The 22,729-nt window shown below is 36.2% G+C and overlaps 2 protein-coding genes and 1 pseudogene across 2 annotated transcripts; 2 read left to right on the forward strand and 1 right to left on the reverse strand.

The window, feature by feature from the left end:
• Positions 1 to 3,277: 3,277 nt before the first annotated feature.
• Positions 3,278 to 5,341, forward strand: LOC113283933. Its single transcript, XM_026533313.1, has 2 exons — positions 3,278 to 4,041; positions 4,754 to 5,341. Exons 1-2 carry the CDS (start codon positions 3,502 to 3,504, stop codon positions 4,805 to 4,807), a joined length of 594 nt encoding a protein of 197 aa, XP_026389098.1. The 5' UTR covers positions 3,278 to 3,501; the 3' UTR covers positions 4,808 to 5,341.
• Positions 5,342 to 6,111: 770 nt separating this feature from the next.
• On the forward strand, positions 6,112 to 8,909 carry LOC113280298 (annotated as a pseudogene).
• Positions 8,910 to 10,029: 1,120 nt separating this feature from the next.
• LOC113283934 (histone-lysine N-methyltransferase ATX2-like) lies at positions 10,030 to 21,729 on the reverse strand. Its single transcript, XM_026533314.1, has 25 exons — positions 20,947 to 21,729; positions 20,784 to 20,835; positions 20,606 to 20,680; positions 20,179 to 20,398; positions 19,081 to 19,204; positions 18,798 to 18,902; positions 17,379 to 17,575; positions 17,082 to 17,174; positions 16,881 to 16,978; positions 16,042 to 16,203; positions 15,621 to 15,734; positions 15,381 to 15,428; positions 14,963 to 15,146; positions 14,760 to 14,821; positions 14,520 to 14,576; positions 14,242 to 14,310; positions 13,897 to 14,095; positions 13,467 to 13,751; positions 12,715 to 12,776; positions 12,546 to 12,623; positions 11,698 to 11,793; positions 11,417 to 11,520; positions 11,194 to 11,335; positions 10,476 to 10,537; positions 10,030 to 10,383 (listed from the first exon to the last, which is right to left on the reverse strand). Exons 1-23 carry the CDS (start codon positions 21,573 to 21,575, stop codon positions 11,197 to 11,199), a joined length of 3,252 nt encoding a protein of 1,083 aa, XP_026389099.1. The 5' UTR covers positions 21,576 to 21,729; the 3' UTR covers positions 10,030 to 10,383; positions 10,476 to 10,537; positions 11,194 to 11,196.
• Between the last annotated feature and the right edge of the window lie 1,000 nt (positions 21,730 to 22,729).

Below are 22,729 nucleotides of genomic sequence, written 5' to 3' on the forward strand. Positions count from 1 at the left end.
CCAATAACAAGTGTAAACAAAGTGTAAACCGATTTCTAAACATTGATAATTGGGATGCCAGATTATTAGGAAGGATACAAAAATTCATATAAAACGGAAGACTTTTTAGTTTATCTTATATGGATTCTGGTAGCATCTCCAGTAAACTAGTAGTACCCAATTAGCAGGCAGTCATGAGAATTTTTTAACTGAAAGATAAAAATGCAAATTTATGGAGGCCAAAAGAAAAAGAGGAAGATAATGCAATGCAATAGGAGTAAGTCGGAAGGAAACCAATACCTGGAAATCTCACTCACTGACTCACTCACTCATTCTGTCTCTTACCTGTCATATTCCCCATCAGATTTAGAATGAATGAAGATGCATATGTGTATGCATGTGTTGGTTGCGATTGGTACATGCCAAGACAAACACACCACCCATCCATTATTCAATAATCACTTTTCTCTTTCCAATCAACATTTTCTTTTGTTTTCATTCTAGTTTGATGAATATGTGTATGATTGATTGTAGGTAAATTAACATGACCTAACTCACTCTACTCTGGGTCTTTCTTTGTTAACTTCGCACCATTTGTTTTCAACATCAATGAACACAATATATAGCGGGTTAGGCTTAGATTTGTTTTAGATCATTGATATATATATATATATATATATATATATATATATATATATATATATATATATATATATATATATATATATTATTTTAATAATCAAATGGTTACAAATCTAATCATTAGAGTTAGTAGACACTAAACTGGAGGTTGAATCATTACAGCGGAAAACACAAGACAAAAAAAGTAAGATGATACAACAACGAGGAAAATGAAACAAGAGGAAAAACAGATATGTGTGTGTCTAATGCAATTCTTGTGTTTGGAGGAACTGGTAATGAGATATTTGATGCAAAACGAAAGAAGATGAGCCCAAGGAGGCTTTTGCCAATCTCATGCACGACTGCTCAAAAGGTTTGCCAATTTAGGCTATAAAAATCAAACAAGGTTCTCCAATTTCAGTAGCTACATAAGTTAGTTTAAAAAGCGGTTGACCGTGACTTTCTTGCTTGTCTCTCACTCATGGCCGGTTAAAAGGTTTGCAAATGATAACAGTCTGTGAAAGTTGGGCAGCATATGAAAACTTAAAACTACACACCCCACTCACGCGAGCAACTGCCGAATCAGATTTTAGGATTAGGATTAGGTCAGTGGGGAGTGGAATTGTTTTCATGACCTTGGATGGACTAAAATCTGAAATTAAAAATAAATGAGGGGACTAAATTCTAAAACTAGGAAGACTAAATAAAAGGTTAATTATGGATTTTACCGTCTTTAGGTAGTCTAGAGCCAGGGATTATGTCTTACTTGACCTCTGGCTCAAACATAATCCCTGACTCTGACCTATTTGAGTCAGGTAACAAAATATTCATGACTCATGGAACTAATTCACTGACTCACATATGTTTGAGTCAGATCTGACTTAAAACAAACATATCAAGTTAAATCCAGATGAGTTAGATGATTTTTCTCAGATCCAGATGACTTAAATCCAGACAACTCAGATGAGTCGGGAATAAACAGACATGGTGTAAGCAGTGGGTTTTCAACGTAGCTGGCATGTTTATTAATCTGAATAGGATAACGAACATTACAACTCTTGAATCATTGTCTTTTGAAAGAAAGTCTTATGTAGCCGGCAGGTAGAGTATAGAGGCTTAAACTTCAGGGAGAATAAGGAACCGGCATTATAACGTGGAACCCTCGTGGCAAAGACCCCAATTATTATGCAATGAAGTGGCAATTTGCACTTAAAGACAGAACTACAGCCAGCTGGTTATTTTTGTCCACCCCTGGATTTTTATTCTATTTTTTGATATATCCCCTTTTCTAAATAATAATATCTAAAATAAATAAAAGAAAGAGAGGAAAAGAAAAAGATATGACGTCACGTCACGTCAAGCATTTCCTTTTTATTACATTTGATGTACACATGGCATTTAAGACCCCGACCCATTCTGGATGCATCACCATCAAAGAAGATTTTGAACAAAGACTTGATGTTTATCTTCTACTATACAATTAGTGTCTCATCGGTCATCACTTTGATTGATTGTAGCGCCATTATCTTTCTTGTTTATATGCACTTGCATGGCATCGAGGATTCTAAAAATGAAGGCATCATGCAGATGCAGATTGCAATTTTTTTTGTTTTTTCATCATTTTGCAGTCAAGATTCTTCACCAGTTAGGCATTTCGCGTGCGTGTAATTAAGCTGTGAAATAAAGCCAGACAGGCATGCATGTACAAGTGGATTCTGGCTTTCAAAAGAAACACGTCTCCAAGCTGCTTGACCTTGAAATGGCAAGATCTCAAAATCTGCCTTGATTTTCTTACAAGAATGGTATGAACTCAAGCTGTAATATCATGCCATTGCCAATGTACAACAACTAATACTACAGCTAGGCATAGGCTAGGTTAGGCAGCAGCATCACAGACACAGTATTAAAAATGTGATATTAGTTAGAATGAAACATGAACAGTCTTGGATGTTTTTACCATGACGGATGTAATCAAGGACAGTAAAAAACAACCGACAACATCACCTAGTACCTTAAATATAGGATGAAACTACAACAAGAATGATAACTACCCTAACTGGAACACCTAAACTAATCTCATCAACCCTAAAACAGATCCAACAACTAAACTTGCTTCATCAACAACTACTACTAAACATGCAACTATACCCAAGTACAACCAACATTGATAATGTTGGATCAAAAGAACTATTTTACTATAACTCCATGCATCATTTTCCCATTCGTCTTTACACATTTAATAATATCAGCGGTCTGAGTTCGAAATTCGCCAAATATGTTAGAATTATTTAGCAATCGAGTCATTCTCATAAGTCATACATAATTCTTTTCTATACATTCTTATTTATTTATTTTTTGAAGCATTATAAAATTTAGTTTCTAAACTAATATATAGATCCCGTTTATTTCAAAGATGTAAATAAAAATTATACACATAAATTCTAATTTATGACTTTGAGCTAAAATAACCTTAGATAAAAAGATTTTTTACTTAACCTCGTGCATAGTTTTCTCATCAATCAAAGATTCAAAGCTCACAAATTTCAGTCAATCACTCCATAAATTTTTTCCCTCATAAATAAAATTTCCAAAAATAAAAAGAAAAAAAATCCTATAAAAACGGGTTGAACCGGGTCACACCAACTGACCCACTTTACCAATAATTCTCCTCTTCTCTCTCTCTAAAATTTCTTTCTTTGCTGTGATTTCGCTGGCAATTCTGTCTGAGTGTCTTTCTTTTCTTCCTCCATCATATGTTCTGTTTTTCCATTTCTTTCCCTTCTCCATCATTTCTTCCTTTCAAAACCCTAACCCTAAAAATAAAAACCCAAAACCAAATATATACGGACACCATTTTCAACAATTCATAAAACCCCTTTTCTCAAAATCCCTCTCCCCAAAATGGGTTCTTCTTCATTTTCTCTGCTTAGTCTTCTAGTCATTTCAATTCTTGTAATTTCTGTATCATCATCTTCTTCTTCAATTTCATATTCAGATCCAGCTAAAGACATATACGAAGTATTAAAATCACATGGATTACCAATTGGTTTATTACCAAAAGGTGTTACAGATTTTAGCTTAAATGAAAATGGAAGATTTGAAGTACATCTTGATCAAGCTTGTAATGCTAAATTTGAGAATGTTATTCATTATGATAGAAATGTTACGGGTACATTAAGCTATGGTCAGATCCGTGAATTAACAGGGATTCAAGCTCAAGAATTGTTTCTTTGGTTTCCTGTTAATGGGATTCGTGTTGATATACCTAGTTCTGGTTTGATTTATTTTGAATTGGATGTCATTTATAAACAATTCTCGCTTTCGTTATTCGAAACTCCTCCTGATTGTACTATTGTTGGTTCTGGACGTGTTGATCCTCCTGATCTTCTAAGTAATCAGAATGTTAATGGTGATATCATTTTGGAGACTGTAGTAACTCAGGTACGGTTTTTATCAAATTTCTTTGTTTTGATGAATTATTGTTTCAATTCTTAATTTGTGATTGTATTCCTGTATTGAATTGCTCTGCTTATGTTCTTCAGTTGATATGTTTTGAGGTTTGATTGGGAATTTCTCAATTCCAGCTAGTTTGTTTCGTATTTGGTTTAATCTGTGTCTCATTTGACATTGATATTGATTGTTAATTGTACTTCTGTTTAAGCGATTTGGCGATTGTTAATTTGCAATTCACAGCCTGTTGTGTGTTTTTGGAATATATGCTCAAGCCTTGATGGCTAAATTCCATTACATGTGAATTATTGCCCATGTTACTTATTTGTGCGAGCTCGACTGTAATTTGCTGTAATATGATTTCCAATCCTTTGTGGTCCAGCTTTGTGCTGATATTTTTGATGTGTTCTTCATGTGTCTTATCTTCACGCTGAACCCATGCTATACTTAAATGTCCGTTGCCAACTGTGGAATGTTTTTTCTCATTATTGGTGTCCCTTTCAGAAAAGAGTTACTGTTTTCTACCAGTGATCTCTTATCTTCAACTTTTTGAGATACAGCTTCAATAATTTGATTCTAGTTTATGCTTGAATGCTTGATACATTCGATGATGTACATGCCTTCAGATTGAACTCGCTATGGTTGAAAGTTTAATTTCCGAAACCAGTAGTCTTTTCTGACAACATTGTTGCTATTATTGCAGAATTTATCAAGAAAGCTTCGGAATGAAAAAGTGAATCAAAGGGCAGTACAGTAGGCTGTGGAAGAGAATACAACTCAAAATTCAATGATAGCTCAACTACAAATAGTGGGTTTTTCCTTTTCCCCTTTTAAGAGACTATCTCAAAGAGTCAGGTTTAAAACAAAGTCTTTTATGCTTGCATAGTGTGTGCTTGCTTACAGTATAGTACAGACTAGTCGAGCCTGTTCGTTTCTGTCTAACTGACAGCGAATGGCGTAATCTCAATCAACATGAGTGAGGGGGAAGAGAGATAGAGGAAAGTAAACATCGGGAGCAGGGTAATGTATATCAGAGGAAGAGTTAGAGAACAAGGGTTGTTTGGTTGATGTAAGCAGCAGATAATCAAAAGGCTATAATTTCTTGGTGTGATCTTTATTATTTTTTTTATATATATTTATATAGATATTTGGGCGATGAATATCGAGTCTCTGTAAATGCGGAATCTGTTTGTTGTATGTATTATTCTTCACATCATAAACTCTGAGGTAAGAAGTACATTCCTTTCACGATAGAAGAAAATAAATAATAGTCATATTTCCTTGTTTGAAACCCGTTTACTACTTCTATTGCTTCATTTTCAATTTCGTGGCATGCTTCTGTTTCAGTGTGAGTAAAACTTAGGCTTAACATCATATATCCGTTTGCAGACACATTTTAGTAGGAGAAATATAAACTGCTTCTCTGTTTCGCCTGAACATATCTGCTTACAGCTTTAAGGTTCAGAAGTTTCAGACAGGGTAGAAATTACTGAGTTTTTGTTTCCTGCATGCTCATTGTCATTCTGGTCCTCCCCCTATTTTTATTTTTTTTTGATGGTACTGGATGATTAAAGAACCTAGCGCATCTTTGTGGTGTGTAGATAATTGAAGTACAATGCTGAATGTGTTTATGTTTAGTGTAGTGAAATTTATTCTTGAGTAACTCTTACTCTAGCCTGCTGAATTTTTTTTTTTTTTGGCGGGTCCCCGTCCACGTGGTTCATTTGCCTCTTTCAGCAGGGGTTAGACATTAATAAAATGAATAATCTGACTCGGATTTGCTGAATGAAATTCAGATCCGGAATCAGGAAGAAAAAAATGGTGTCAGAGGGCAGACGATTAGCTACAAAAAACACTTGTTTCTTTCATAACCATGCCTCAGGCCAACACAGGATTTCAATCAAGAGTTTCTGGAATTGCAAAAATGTAGTAGAAAACAAGACCTATGACAAGTTTCATTAGTTTGGGTATAAACAGACAAAACAGCAAAGATGTTTCAAGTTCTGATATAACAAGGAAACTAAGCAGGCATTAACAAAAATACCAAACAAAGAAGAAGAAATGGCAGAAGCTTTAGTTACATTTTTCTTGCAGAGACTGAATGATTTCATATTGAAAGAAAAGAATTTGCTAAATGGAGTTGATAAAGAAATTAAGCTTTTACAAAACGATCTTGAATGGATGCGTCTGTTCATTAAAAATGCAGATGCAACACAAAGAGCTGATACAAAAGTGAAGCTTATGGTGAACCAAATACGTGAACTAACCTTTAATGCTGAGGATGTGATTGATGAATTCATCCTAAGAGTATATCGACATGGGCATGGAAGAAGTGGTTTGTGTGCACTTGTCGGATCCTTAAAAAGTTGCATCTGTTCGATTCGTAAAATAAGACTTCTTCATCAGCTTGGAAATCAGATTAATGTCATTAACACTATGTCAGAGAATACATCAGCCAACAAATCAAAGTATGTGATTGAAGGTGGTGAATCTTCTAAATCTTCATATGGAACTTCAATTCTCATGAGTAGGCATAAAGTCAAGCGAGCTCCTATTGCTGAGGAATGGGATGTGGTGGGAATTGAAGATAGCACGCAACAAGTAAAGTCACTATTGATGGAAGGAGGAGACGGAAAGAAACATCGCGCAGTTGTTTCCATTGTTGGTATGGGTGGTTTAGGAAAGACTACCCTTGCTAAGAAAGGTTGTAACAGTACTGATGTTCAGAGACATTTTGATTGCTTTGCATGGGTTTATGTATCTCAAGAATATAGACTGAAGGAGCTACTGCAAGGCATTCTAAAATGCATTACAACCATCTCAAACGAAGAACTGGAGAAACTAGACGAGGAAGAGTCAAGGAAGAAGCTTCGTGCGTGCTTACAATGTGGCAAGAAGTACTTGATAGTTTTGGACGATATCTGGAATATTGAAGCTTGGGATGACTTAAACCCTTCCTTCCCAGATGAAACGAATGGAAGCAGAATATTACTTACAACTCGCAACAAACATGTGGCTCTGTATGCTGATTCTTCCCCTAACAACATCCATGAATTGCGTTCTCTAAATGAAATGGAGAGTTGGGAGCTGTTTATGAAGAAGATCTTCTTGCCTGGAGGAGGATGCAGCAACAATCAAGAACACAGGTGCCAGTTAGAGTTGAAGGACTTGGGGAATCAGATGGTGGAGAAGTGTCACGGGTTACCCCTGGCCATTGTGGTTTTGGGAAGCCCCCTGTCAAGCAAAGAGAAGTCACATATTGTATGGTCCAAAGTAAATGCTAGTGTGAACTGACATCTTGCACATGGAATTGGTTCTCACTCCTGCGCTGGAATTTTAGCCTTGAGTTATTACGAATTGCCGTATTATCTGAAGCCTTGCTTTTTATACATGGGCATTTTCTCTGAAGATCAAGAAATCAAGGTATATACATTGTTCAGTTACTGGATTGCAGAGGGATTTATACAAGCAAGGGGAGAACAGACAATGGAAGACGTTGCAGAGGATTACTTGGAGGAGCTGATTAGTCGAAGTATGATTCAGGTGGTAAAATGGAAATTTGATGGAAGAGTAAAATCTTTCCGCATACATGATCTGCTTCGACATCTTTGTATTAAGGAATCTAAAAATGATTAATTTCTCAGAGTTTGTGGAAGCAAAGATGATTTTACAAAGTCATTGAATATGCGTCGACTAATAATTCATGGAAATGGTGATGGTACCAACGATGAGAAGCAATTCATTTCTGAATTTCATGGCGCTCCTACCAGCGTTCTTTCATGTGCTTCAGGAAAAGCGTAAACGAAAAGCAATTCTGGAGATTTTTGTGTAGAAATTTCAAATTGCTAAGGGTGCTAGAACTGGTTGAAGTTAAAAACCTCCCCACATTACCAAAGGAAATAGGAGAACTCATTCATCTGAAGTACTTGGGCTTATGCGAAACCAATTTAGAAAGACCATCTAGCTCCTTAGGTAAGCTTGTGAACCTGCAGACTCTAAACCTCCAGAGGTGTCATCTTGAAAATATGGCAGCTCAGATTTCGAACTTGCATCAACTTAGACGCTTATATGTTTTATATACGGAACCTTATGAGCGGACAATATTGGACAAGTGTTTGGCTGTTTCTTATGTTTCTCGCTTGAGGATTGACAACCTAAGAGATCTCCAGAGTCTGGTCCTTGATGCCGGACCTTGGCTACATGGTGATGCTTTGGGTAAATTGGGTATGCTAAAGAAGTTGCGGATAAGAGGAAGTCTGGTTCCATACAAAGAGGTAATTTCTGATTCCATTGCCAAATTGAGTAACCTGAGGTCATTGGAGCTATGGGACTGTGAAGAAGTCCCGACACTGATTCAATCTTCACAGAGTGGTTGTCTCAGCAAGCTGCATTTAAATGAAAGACTATCCTTAGAAAAATTAACAGACAATACAGAATTTTGGTTCCCACCAAACCTCCATAAGCTAACTTTGATGAATTCACATATTGAGAATGACCCAATGGTGATTCTAGAGAAGTTGCCAAACTTAGGATTTCTAGTGTTGCATTATAATTCGTACGTGGGGAAGAAAATGGTTTGCTCACAAAAAGGATTTCCTTGTCTTCAACTTATGAAATTATGTGGCTTAATGAAATTAGAGGAGTGGACAGTGGAAGAGGGAGCACTGAGTCGCCTTACTCATCTGAGAATTTATACGTGTAAAAGACTGGAGATGCTTCCTGATGGACTGCAACAGTTAACTTCGCTTCAAGAATTAGAAGTTTATAATTTGACACAGAGGTTCATAGGAAGACTAACAAAGAATGTAGGAGAGGATTGGGATAAGATAAAACATATACCATCCTTGAGTCTAAAGTAGGATCGAGATCTTGTGGTGCTTCCTACTCTACCTTAATACTCGAGATCTCAACTACCTTCTACAACGAGGTAATGTATGCTAGACTTTCTACTCACTGAAACATGTCAATGTTGTTTTCATTAATTGTCAGTCTGTAACTTCTATGTATGTACTAAGAATTCTAAATTATATTATGTTAGGCCACTGTACAGACTGCCAAGAACCAACCGATGCATTGGGACAAAAAAAAACAATGGAGTCCATACTCCAATGAAAACAGAATTCAGCAATTGAGATTTAAGAATAGAAAGGTAAGCATCAAAGTTCAAAAGTCTAAATTCAAAGAGGATTACCTGGTGATCAGTGGTAGTGATGAGACTATTCTGGCACGGCAAGAACTTGGCAGATAGAGACTTGGGAGAGTAGGAGCAAGCACAAGAGGGGTGAACTGACAGGATGATGTCAGTTTCAGACATTTTGCTTACCAGTGTCTAATCTTGTTCATTACCAATATTTAATACTATTTTCTACGACAATAAATAATTTAAATGATAAAAAATTCTAAAAAGATATCCATGTGTATAAAACTAACATCTCCAAGACCTGCAAGAATGGAAAAGTAAGATTTACCAGCATGTCTATTGTGAAGACCTAATACATTCCACACAAGAAAACAGGTACATCTCGGAACTATGGATTGGAGATGCTAAAATCCTTTTTAAGTAAACACTACTCCTCAGAACCTAAGGTCTTTTGACACCATCCTTTTTGTTGGGATAAGTGAGAAACCCTTTCATGTCAGAAGTGAATTTGAATGTGCCGAGAAAGCTAACTGGTGTTTGTTATTTCTGTTCAGAATTTAAATCCACTACATTAATCCACTGCACAATGTAATCCTAGAGTAGTTTCCATTTGTGGTTTTTTCTTCTTTTTTTTATTTTACTAATTTTAGCTTAATTGTTACGGGTCTATAACTTCTAAAATCTAAACAATTCTCACCCATGTTTTCAACACAAAGATTTCTGCCTAAATGATCACTCTAGCAGCTAAGGATCCCTTTCTTTCTGTTCATGAAGTGAAAGAGAAGAGACAAACAGACAGTGCGAACAACACATACACAATCGAAACGACATCAAAAGCAGGCTAAACTGTGAGATTCTCATTATAATATTGATAATCGTGAATTTGTGCTACAGACTTGATTAGTTTGATATTTTAGAGTAAACACAGAACAACAGATTTCCGATGACTACTAGCAACTGTACAGTAGTATACATCATTTCAAATGCAGGATGATTCTTAGTTCAGCCTCGCCTATTTTCATTTCTTCCCATGGGTGGATTTGCTTCCTTCATTGTAATGAATTATACAATCCTATTCAGTAAAGAGAAAAAAGACATGAGTTTTATAGAGACATTGCATACTAGATTTCTTGATAGGATCTTCCGAAAAACTCCCCTGGAACCATATCATCGTAGTTAGGTTTGTAGGTTGTCTGCAAATAATAACAAGTTAAAACATTTAGATAACACATAAAGATGCCAAAGCTAAAAAGTGGCGACCTCAATGAGATACAAATAAACTTACAGGGTTACTAATGTACAAAAATACGTGCTGTTTGTTATACGAAGCACAGAATTCCCATGCATCTGTGATAGGAAAAAATGAGTTATCATTCAGAGATGTCATCAAACTCTAGTAGCCATAAAATGCATACAACGTTTGGAGTGGAGAGAAACAGATTTATTATATATTAATAGTTAAAACTATGTCTACCACAGAACAATGCCTTCGTTTTCTCAATATCAGTGGCGGTGGTTCCATCTGAGGGCACCATGCCATCACCAAGTGAGCTAAATGGTGATGAACTAGGATGAAGTTAAACATCGTGATAGAACCATGTGTTTAGTTCCAAAACTTGCATATTAACAAAGCACATGTTGAACAAATTCCAAATCCTGACATACTAGGGACTGCAGGAGGCAACCGTGTGCTATTTGATAGTCTGTCCCATAACCAGAGATTTCACAAAGTAACCATAATGGTTCTAGTTATACTTGAAAGATAGACGATGAAAACAAATATAGATGTTTTATCGATGAGGGACAGACACAAACTAGTGCAGTACACAGAACGCAACAAAAATCAGTTCGATTACTAGGCAACGGCATGCTTAACATCCCAGAATATATGTATACTAATTGCAGTGAACTATTATATAATAGCATCTTGGTACAGCTACAAAGATATACATAATCTGTGCATTGTGTGCAACAACAAAAAGAGTAAATTTTGGGCTACTTACTTCCTAATCTTCCCAATCAATCAACTTGCTTCGAGGTACATATAACTTTGCAACTTGCTCCTCCGAGTCAACATCATTGACAACACCACGACATCTTGGGAAACCACAATAGCATGATAGTCTTTCATCAATGGAGAAAAATCTGTACGTGCAGCAAAAAGGAAAATTAGTAGCAGCAGAAAAGTAGAAGAAAAGTAAAGTTTGTAGTTGAGCAGGAAGAAACCTGTAATCATATGTCAGTTCTTCCCATTTCTTAATATCTCTTTTCGCAAATATTATAATGTGCTCATCACCATGAACACTTATCACTCTTGAATAACAATTTGGCTGCACCAGGATCACATCAGAAATACCAAAAAAGTTCAGTATATCACGTCTCACCAATGCATGCATATAAATATTCTTACAAAGTGAGAATCGGTTAGGTAGGTAACCAATTTTAATCCCTATTTCAATTCATTTGGTTAATGTGAAAAATAAATAAATAAAGCTTTAGATTCTTACTTCGCATGAGTGGTTTATCAAATGGGCAATGCTGCCTGCCCTCGTGGCATCAATAACACGCTCATCATCGATTCGAAACATATATGTCCCAGCACCCTGGGTACAATAGTCCAGTGTCAAAATTACTAAATGTGCAATGCTTTCTCAATTAGTGTTTTTTACATAACCAAAGCTTAAATACCTATAAAGACAGCTTTCAGGAGATTTAATTATGCCAACAAAAACTAAAACTTCAGAAAATTAAATTTTCATTCTCATTGGATTGTCCTTGACCATATAAACCAGGCAGCTATCTAGATGAATGGTGTGAAGAAGTCAATCATATGTCTTAGAATATACAACCAAAGAAGGTTTCTTTAGTAATCTGAAAGCTGCGTCATCTTTTATCTTTTTTGATCAGTTGGTTTGGACAGATAGCTTGCTTAGATAACAGATGACACGGCTTTCTCCGACTGTTCTGACCAATATATTAGAAAATCGGAAGAGCAAAGATGTTTTCTCCCCTAAAATAAATACCAATGCGCTAGTAAGAAGATCCAAGTTATCTATGTCAAGTAATATGCTAAAAAATAAAAATGTATCTACACATGAGAAAAAAGAGAGGAATTGCCATCTCCAGGAGATACTCGTTCAAAGATGACAGACCATTGTAGTCTCGCTGTTTATGAGATTTGAGGATTTCTCCTCATTCATAGACAAGGTCACCTTTCTCATAGAGTGAACTGGAGAGAGCCAATGATAGGGAACAAACAACATGAATAGAACAAGAATGTAGAGCTCTTCCATGTGCTCCAAATAGGTTAAGCTGAGCAAGTGTACGAGAACAATACAGAGACAAAATCACTTACCACTAAAGAATTGTAAAAAATACGCTCTCTTCTGTCAGCCACTGAGGGTCTAACCAGCTCGCCCGAGTACTCAATCATCTACATCATGAAGACGGTTGTTTAATGGAAAACATTTTTTTATGATATAAATTATACAGAAATGGGAAATGATATAATGAAAATGCCTTACCATGTCTCCTGCTCTATGCGGATGCTTAGCAAAGATGCCAAATCCGTGTATTCCTGACTTTCCTGCAAGCACAAAAAATATACATCATATACTACATAAATCACAGAATTCCAGAAATATTTATAGCATGGAGAATTTAAGACAGCTTCAGATTTCACAACAACTCAGTATCCTGGCTAAGTAATAGAAAGAAGACACAGTCAATGGGCCACGAACAAATACAGCCTTATTCACCATACTTCACAGAAAAGCGCAGGGGACACAAAAAAATCAATGTTTTTTAATTTCACCGACAGATACAAGATGAGCTGAACATAAACCATGAGGTTCTAGAATGATGCGGAGGATGTGACCAGGTATATGTGCAAGTTGGAATAGCCCACTTCGTCAAGCAAATTGGCACAATTGGTTACTATCCTATCCTTCAGTTAAGAATAGAACTACGCATTTCCTTGTGTTCCACAACTTGATTAAGGGAATGGAATGTCAAACGAGGAAGAGAGGACATTAATACTTATTGGTGCTTAAAAACTAAACAGGCTCCCAAACACCACGTCCACGTAGGTTAACAAAAACACTTTTCGACATTCTAATAAACACTCGGAATAACAATTAGCTAAAGGACCGTAAGGCATAGGACCAGAGACTTGGTTCCTTCTACTAAGCAAAAGTGAGCATCAAGATAAAGTGAAATGTAATAACGACTTTAACTGTAATACATATCAGCGACCTAAGAGCATGATATATCTTACCGAATGCTAGTCTTTTTCTGAAGGTTTTCTTCATGTATGTGTATTTCTCGCCCATAGACAGCACACCCTTAAGAATCCCAAGCTGAGACATTCTCAATTTCTGTAGGCTAGAAGAAAATCTTGAGGGCTCAAATTCATCAGCTGAGAATGAGTTGCCGACTGATCCATTTTGGCAGTAACCATTAACCAAGTACGGCCTGTTTTCAACAAATAACCGCTTCATAGATGCAGCCGCTAGAACTTCAGGTTCTTTCCGTCCCCTCCTCCCAAGGAAATCATAAGGCTCTGCCAGCCCATAATGGAAAGAAATGTAAGAACAAACGGAATCATGGATAAAGGTTATTCAACTTCTTTTATAAGGTGCATTAGAAAAGCAATACATGTGCATTAGCCAAAAAGTAATATAACTATAAGTGGTTCAATAGCATACCACTACGAGCACACCCAGATGGATTAAGTGGAGGAGTGTAGTTGGAAAAGTCTCGGGCTATCGGCTCAGTTTGTTCATCAGAAGGTGGATGCTCATTAGATGGCTGCCTGTGCTTCTTGCAGAAAGACAGTAACTGAATACACTGATTAACCTCATCCTCTTCGAAAGATATCAGATGAAGCCTGTCCTCATCCGCTAACTACAGAGACATAAGAAATTAAACAGCACAGTTAGCCTTTGAGAGAATAAAGAGATGAATTTTCAATCTCCTTCCAACAAATAAAAGAAGTACAGCAACAAAAAATGCATTCAGAAGAAAGACAAGGAGCAGGCTGCAAAAGACACCTCAACACAAAGATCAGCAGCTCGGGCGCAAAGTGGATGATATGCCACGCGACAAGTACTATTGGAACACTGCAGTACAAACAAAAAAAGAGAAAAAAACATTATTTGAGAGACAAATAAGTACAAAAAGTAAATGTGATAAGGTCAAGATAACAAAGAGCACAGGATTGAAAAACAATATGGTGATAGTAACCAAAAGGTTCACAACAACAATTATTAGCTCTCTAGGATTCTAAAAGCCATTTCATGGTACAAAAAGCAAATTCATACAAGCATACCTGGATGCAAGCTCCATAGGACACACCACAAATACTACACAATAACTTCCAGCGGTCCTGTCAAAACACCAATTGATTTAAACAGAGAACCAAATTCACACCGATCAATTGATGATGGAGTTCATTAACTTGATTTGTTTCTAAGGAGACAACGCGGGAGGGAGAGAGAGAGAGAGAGAGAGAGATCCATGCTAAGAAGCATTTTAAAAATCAAGAGTATGTTATGCAATGAAAGAACACCTTATGAATTTTGTTCACCCCGTCAATGGGCTCCATTCTCTTGATGTCTGATAGGCATGTTTCTGCAATAAATTGGTTCACTATGTATCAATGCTACCACATGATATGCATTTAGTTGCAAATGCTTAATCACACTCAAACTGAAAAGAGTTTCAATAGTAGTGATGAGTCTGCTGATAACAACAAGTCGGATTTTTACAAACCAGGTATCCATATTGCACAAGCAAGATGAGCCCAACGTCCATCAGTTGTAGGTTTCATTGCACCCCCTACAACAGGGCACAGACAGCAGCGCGGAGGAAACTCCGGTGCCCCTGGACGACATAAGTTGCACAACCAAAGTACTCCATTTACAGGTTCAAGTTCACCATAGCATCTTGCGTGTACCTGAAGAAGAGTTCAGACGTATTATAATACGCATCAAGATGCATCAAAGAGGGAAATAAAAGGATACGGTATCTGATAGACAAATGGAACACATATTAACTATTGAGTGATTAGCCACACTTCAAAATCATTTTGTCAAAAACTATAAAGCTTAACCTATTTGACATAAAAACATTATTCCAGTTATCTAGGTCTATAACTTTTGTGATTAAGAAACATCAGAGAATTTCTTACCATCATTCGGCATTTATCACATTGCAGGAACAAATTATCCACGTATTCCTGAGACGAAGTAAGAGATTAGAACTTACTTGACTCATGCTTATTTTACAGAAAATAAAGAAAATCACAAACCAAATTAGCTCCCAAATAAACGAACTCGCATTAGGGATGACAAAAATATGCGATGCAAATGATCAATAAAGCACAATATGAAGCCTGGTGCTAGCGGATAAAATGAACATTGATGCCAACCTCATCCATGTGGCAAACATTGCACTTGTCAAGATCTTTCCAATCAACACGAACAGGTCTATACCCGCCAGGTAGGCCGCGTCTGGAGTATATTGTAGATCGTCCAGAATTTGTCTGTCAAATGCAGAGAGTATTAATTCAGGGAAGACAATACGAAGATGAAAAAAAACAAAAATGTCAATTCATATGTCAGACTCCACGTACTGTAGAAGAAAAGTTCACATGGTTAAAAACAACTAACATTGCATAAAAGGATCAACTCCAAACAACAACCATTTCAACCACTATAGCAGAAATACCTAAATAGTGCATAATAGAAGGTGGAGAGTGCAAAATATAAACGAAAAGAAGAATTGTAGTTTCAGCACAATAAACCATTTGTAGACTGTAGTACCATTGTCAAAGATAAACTATAACTGACCTCTATAAGTTTGAAAACTTTATCATACGAAAAACCGAACATATGAGAACCAGACTTCTCAATCCTTTTAACTCCTGCTTCACCATTAGGCAAATCTTCGTGCAATTTCCTCAACCTTTTGTAGATTTTGTTCCAGCAAGCAGATGGAGTGGATCCTTTAAACTGAAAAAAGAAACAGATGATGGGTATAACACATACCGTTGAACGTCAAAAATAGCACAGTGAATGAATCAAAAGAGTAAAGTCAGTTTGGTAGTAGAAAGTGGGGTAAAAACACCTGCAAACAAAGACTGCATGCCCGATTCTCATTGTTCATTGCCTAGAACATAGATCCTAGGGTAGCAAAATTAAGTTTGCTAATACTTTTGTGTTTGTGCAGTAGTTAAATCATATTATGGCAAATATTCGTACAAACATATAGTATATAAAAATTAAAAAAAATTATACGGACAGTTGATTTGACACTCCTCCTAGGACAAAGGAAAATCAAGATAAATTTTTACAGATATGTAATAAAAAAAACCTTTTTTATTTGAGGTTACGTTTGCCTTCTCAATCAAACTGAACCTGAACCAAAAACTCGAGCATTGAAAATTATTTGGCAGTATACGTAAATGTTATCTTTGATGAAATTTAATGATCATTATGATGATTATTTAACCATCGGCCTTAACATAATCCCTTAGCACCACTAGTAACTGTAACAAGAAACTGATTGAAGAATATTTATCAGCGTGCCCAAAGAAACTGACATGTAGCAAAACAACTATAAACAATAAATGATACAAAAAATAAAAATGGAACCGAATGATTCATGAAGGGTCAATAAGGTGTTTTACCTGCTCTCCATTGTCAGATGTGACTCTGAAAAGCGGTCGAAATTTAGCTTCTGGGTCTCTGAGAACTTCCATTTTATAAGTAGAACTTGCACTAGAATCTGAACGAAAAGAGAGATGTTTAGTCAGAACACAGTTTTATCATATAAGCACGAGGTCTATGCAGATCTACATAAAACCTCAAAGGTGAGAGAAATGCATCACCAGTAATAGAATTAAAACTCCTAACTGCAGTGTATCCTTCAGGCCAGATATATTTATCATTATGAAAATGTTCGGAGTCCATGACAATTTCACCTGTAAGAAGACATCACACAATCAGTAACGCAAAGTAATTTCTCACTTTAAGCCGTCATTAGTTACTTTTCACGACCAAGTTCACTAATTGATTGTTATGGAATATAAGGATGCAACAGCAACACATGCAACTGTATGATTCACCCTGTATAAGTTAGGGTGCTAGAAAACCTTACAACTAGAGCTGGCAAAGTTTAAGACTACCTAAGCTTAATACATGCATATCCCCTAGATCAATTGGGCAACTTGCCATTCCCTTCGAGTTCTCTACCACTTTATCTCCTTCATTGCTATCATCCGAACTTGAACTACCCTTCTTGTCTTCATTTCCAGAATCCTGACCTTGTGTCCCATTTTGGAGCTGTAGCATTGCTCCTGGAAGCTTTTGTTCACTTAGATACCTGAGTAAAATGGAAATGATTTAGTTTAAAAGCAGCATTCAGACCTGAAATTAGACCAACTGAGAGTGAAAGTAAGTTACGTAGGACAATATTATAAATGCTCCAAGACTAAAGCTACCTGGGAAAATAAACTTGTGGGAGATGCAGCATAGTATTAATTGTTAAAACCAATGAAAGGCAGAAAATCTATTCTCCATGTATATGAGGAAAGCCCTCTACTCAAACCAGGAGAAGTTCATGCAAGGATTTAAAAATTTTAAATAAAAAAATTCTAAGAAAAGATACGTCAGCACACGTTTTAAACAACATATACAACAAAAACAATCGAGGGTCTCAAAGAGGTATTTTTCACCAACCAAATAGGAAAGAGAAAACAAACGACAAACAAAGATACTTTAAATGTAAGAAAATTGGCATGCATACATCATGGCAGCAACTTACATGTGAAAATATGAGTTGGAAGGGGAAAATGATTTCGTCAACCCTCTCTTTCACATGCAGGCTTAGCTAAAGAAATCGCATAATCATTTAGATGTACAGTATACCAAATACTATTGCTACTGCTATCTTGACAAAGTGAGATTTCTTTCAAATCTGTTTGTATTAAATTGTCCAACAGGTAATAGAGTGGCACCTAAGTAACTGTGAACCAAATAAAGTTGGATGATAATCAACAAGGTACTTACTATATGAAAAGCATAAACGGTATTGTGGGATCCAGTGCTCAAGTGAGCTATGTTACTATATGAAAATTCTCGTGAGCTCGTTCGAAGTTCCCAATTCTGATGCCAAATAACTAATTTGGCTTCCCTATAGCACTCTAGGAAAGATAAAATCCTGGAGTCTTCCAAGATTTGAGTCTCTTTGGAGTTTCCACTGTGTAGTAAATTTAACCACTAACCTCCATGGGAAGAGTACACAAACTGCGTTATAAACGACTTCAAGAGCTTACATAAGAAGTTGCATTCAACGAAGTAAATTGGAATGTTTCTGTTCTACAGCATAACATGGTACATCATCATTCTGTCTGAATTGAAATACTTTCACATGCAGATGATTTGTTTGAGAGTTAAGCATGATAATTTATAGTGGCACGGAAAGGCATTATTACTAGTGAAAGTAATGAAAAAAACTTCCATGCATAAATCACAAATCAATTTTGTTTTCCTAGAAGCTAAGCAAATACACAAAAATGAAAAGTTAATCTTTGAAAACAACTTACAATTTTGCTTCTTCTAAGCTTGTAATGAATCGTGGTTGCTTGCACTTTAAATGGAAAGAACCAAGAAGACCTCTGAGAAATGAGATAACTTGTTTCACAGTGATCCTGTCCAATGATAAGGAAGTTGTTTAGAATGAATTTACATCTCACTAGAATGAATTTAAATCTGACCATTAGCATATAACGAGACTCGTCGATCAAAACTTGTGTATTATATCCTTTAAGAAGAATGAAGTTCAAGGTAAATTTTGAGGTTCTTGCAGTGTACAGAACAGTAGCAAACCTTGCAAAGTCGTGGGTTCCAAAGAACTGTACGCAAACTGATTTCTCATTTACATTGGATTTAAGAGCTTTAAATGCAGCAATATCTGATCCATTCACAACAACTGCTGGCCACATTGCGTAACCTACACCATAATTAATATAAAGACGCTTATAATCTTGGCTGAAGATAAAAAGAGTGATGCCCAAATATAACTTATTGAGTCACCAACAATTCGGGTGAAGTGTTTTTTCCATACTAACTTGTACTAGACAAGCAACAAAACAGATTGCAGGCTAGTAATCTCATTAACATGAAACACATGCAGTTCAGATACTCTAGGTTATCTAACTTATCTACATTATTTAGTGGGAAAAAGAAAATCCCAGATTTAAAAGAATTCTAGTAAAATTTGAGGAGATAGCAAAAATGGAATTCAATAGCCAGAAAGAATGATACATTCAAGAAACAAAAAAAGAAGCAAAACTGAAAGTAATATCTTAGGACTTCAAGGATGGCGACAAAATAAAAGCTCCCTTACCATTAAAAAAACAAGGATAAGATAAGTGCTTCCTTGTCTTAATTATAAAAAGGCTGCATTTGTTATCATAATGCTTCTTTACCAACAAAGAAGTGAATTTCGCACATCACTGTTTTCATTCTAATGTTATATAGAATCCTAATCTTCTTTAGGTGATAAACTTGTTTACTAACATCTGATTTTACCCACGACCATTAAACAAATAAAAAAAAAACTCCTAACATCTGAATTCATAATAGCAGTTTAAAAACATAATGCATGAATCAAATGAAACCTGACCCCTAAAGAACAAAAAACAAGGTCGCCGAAGATAATATAAGATGCCCCAAAATCAGATTTGAGATTCCCAGATTTCGACTGAGAGCAGACTAAAACAAGAAGGTGTATATCTATAATACCAATGGGCAGCGAGAGCAGTGGAACATCTATATATGTCAGCCTGATTTCATTAACCAATGGTGTCCAACCATACACTTATATTGAAGGCCACTAAAACAACCTTAAATGACACTGTCACGTAATGAAATGTGTACATAATATACTTTTCAATGTACAACTAATTAATGTAGCTAACCAACCTGTTAATTTGGCCCATATTATATCCCCAGGTTCAAGCTCTGCCCAGTCATCAAAACCAGCAGCCAGCACAAGCATCTCATCATAGCCAAGGCCACCAATGTCGCTGTTTGCAGAACGCGGTCTCAGTTTTAAAGACTGCATTTCCTCGCGAGAAAGATAAAACTTTATCTTTTCAGTTGAAAGAGTTACACTTTCACAATCTCCATCTTCATATTTAACCTGCATTTTATCTTGCATATATAAACAATTGACTCCAAATAACATTGAGCATCCAGATAACCAACAATACATGCTCTCAAGCAAACAGTATGATCAAGATACAGTATAAGAATCATGCTATGAAACTGTTGAAGTATCTAGTCTTTCAAACGGACAATGAGTTAATAAGAGAACACCACACTCAAATGATGAAAGTGAGAAACAAACCTGATGCGCCTTGGTCTCTGGATCAAATCCCGCAACTGATCCTGGATACCAATCTTTATCTAAAGGCCAGTATACCTGTAATTCAACCAGTTAAAATTCAGAAGAAATAAACAACAATTAAAAAATCAAAAATGATATAACTCAATCAATGAACGGCATAGTGCCCCTAACAACTTGCCTTGCATGACATTCCAATGAATGTTTGCGGATCAACATCCTTCAAATTCAACCTACAATAGCAACAAACAAGCATTTCTCAATCAAAATCCAATTCCCTAAAAATTAAAGATTTCCCAAGCATTTATCCAATACGAACTAGATGAAGATATCAAAAAACTTACTCAACCCATTTCTTAAGTGAACCAGATGCAGAACCCTTATTCAACTGAGGAGATGCAGGACCCTTGTTCAATTGAGGATCCTGACAGAACTTTGACATCTTACGACCTCGAGTTTCTCTAGAACCAGGAGTACACTCCAACCCACTCAAAAAACTCAAATCCACCCCTAAATTTTGCAATTCATAATTACTAATCGTCTTCTTCTTCTCCTTCCTCCCCACTTTCTTAGCATTCTCCACTCTCTCAGATTCAGAATCCTCATCCTCAAATTTCCTCTCACCACTGCACTTGTTCAAAATTCTAGGTTTTGCATCGAATTTCTCATTGCAAAGTTTCGCCCTTTTACGCTGTCTAGTATAAACCCTTAACGAAGGAGATGTAGTTTTTTTCTTTTTTAGGGCGGATTCATCATCGAAATGAGATTCATAATCAAAATCACCAAGTTTTCGAGCTTTTACCTTCTTCGACATAACATTTGAAGATCCAGTAGTAGCAGTAACATAAGGATCTGTTGATGAATAAACACGAAGAAGTGGTACATAACGCATTGGACTACTACCTCTATCACTTTCTTCTCCTTCTTCTTCGTCTTCTACCATGAATTTCTTTACTGGTAATGCCGATTCCATTGTTAAATCACAGAAATTCACTGATAAAAACTACGAATTTAATTTCTGTATCTAGGGTTTTGAAAGAAGAGGGAAAGAGAGTTTCTTTGGTTTTGGAATTTGGGGGATTTCCCCGAAAAAAAAAAAATGGTTTTCCCGCCGTGGTGTGGTGAGAAATAATATTCCCTCTCATCTCTTTCTTCCCATCTTTAGCCTTTTTATGCCCCTTCTTAGTCCTTTGCCCTTGTTGATTCTCGCTCCGTGTGGTGTTACCGTTGCCTAGGGCCATGCTAATTTTCTCCATATCGTTCTAATTTTGCCGCAAGTCTTTGAAGGAACACTTATTTTTATCCTTGTTGATTCAATGGGGTTATTGTACATTTTGTTGGCATCCTAGATGTGAAGGATCATATGTTATGTTTCTAGTGGGCTATCAACAAAATTAAAAAAAAAAAAAAAAAGGTTCGAAATGGTAAGGGAAAAAAATAATTTTTTTCTAGTGGAAATCTTATTGTCAATTTGTAAATACGATACAAATAGTATTATCGTTTTATCTGATAAGGTTAATACGATGATCCTAATTATTACTTTTTGTAATAAGGTGGAGCAAGTTCAGTGGAGACCGGAAAAAATGCATATTTGATGGTGCAAGTGGATGGGCAAACTCGATTTCTCACAGTGGGAGAGGGTTTCTAGAAAAAGACTGAGCCGCCTCGACTCAAGTCGTCCGAGTTCCAACGACAACGGCTATATCCAATAGCCAGAAAATTGCTAGTTTTTTCAACCATATAAATTGCACCCTCCTTAAAACGCTCAACTCACACCATATTCAATTTCCTCACAATTTTACTCTTCTGAAAATCCTTTTAATTCTTATTTTACTTCTCCAAAATTTTCAATAGAAATGTATCAATCTCAATTTCATGATTTTTCAAGCGAAAAAAGAAAACGACCTACGAATAAACGTAATATACCTTTACTGATGCCAGAATCAAGTTCAGATGAAGAGAATAGTCGCAATTTACTTTCCGGTCCAAAACTAGCCAAAACTCAAGGTCATCTACCTAAAAAATTGAGCGAGATAGCTCTGATCAAAAACCAACAGGTGGTTAATAAGAAGTTAAAAGCAACCTGATGGTGCTAAAATTATTTTCGATAGTTCACATGCAACCAAT

The sequence above is a fragment of the Papaver somniferum genome, chromosome 5, assembly GCF_003573695.1.
Source record: "Papaver somniferum cultivar HN1 chromosome 5, ASM357369v1, whole genome shotgun sequence".
Lineage (NCBI taxonomy): Eukaryota > Viridiplantae > Streptophyta > Magnoliopsida > Ranunculales > Papaveraceae > Papaver > Papaver somniferum.

What these genes read in the sequence shown, in the direction of transcription:
- LOC113283933 (XM_026533313.1), top strand. Translation starts at nt 3,502, where the DNA reads ATGGGTTCTTCTTCATTTTCTCTGCTTAGTCTTCTAGTCATTTCAATT. An exon ending in TGGAGACTGTAGTAACTCAG is followed by an intron (nt 4,042 to 4,753) that starts GTACGGTTTTTA and finishes CTATTATTGCAG; the next exon opens with AATTTATCAAGAAAGCTTCG.
- LOC113283934 (XM_026533314.1), bottom strand. Translation starts at nt 21,575, where the DNA reads ATGGAATCGGCATTACCAGTAAAGAAATTCATGGTAGAAGACGAAGAA. An exon ending in CAGAGACCAAGGCGCATCAG is followed by an intron (nt 20,399 to 20,605) that starts GTTTGTTTCTCA and finishes GATAAAATGCAG; the next exon opens with GTTAAATATGAAGATGGAGA. An exon ending in AAGTTTTCAAACTTATAGAG is followed by an intron (nt 15,735 to 16,041) that starts GTCAGTTATAGT and finishes TGCATTTGACAG; the next exon opens with ACAAATTCTGGACGATCTAC.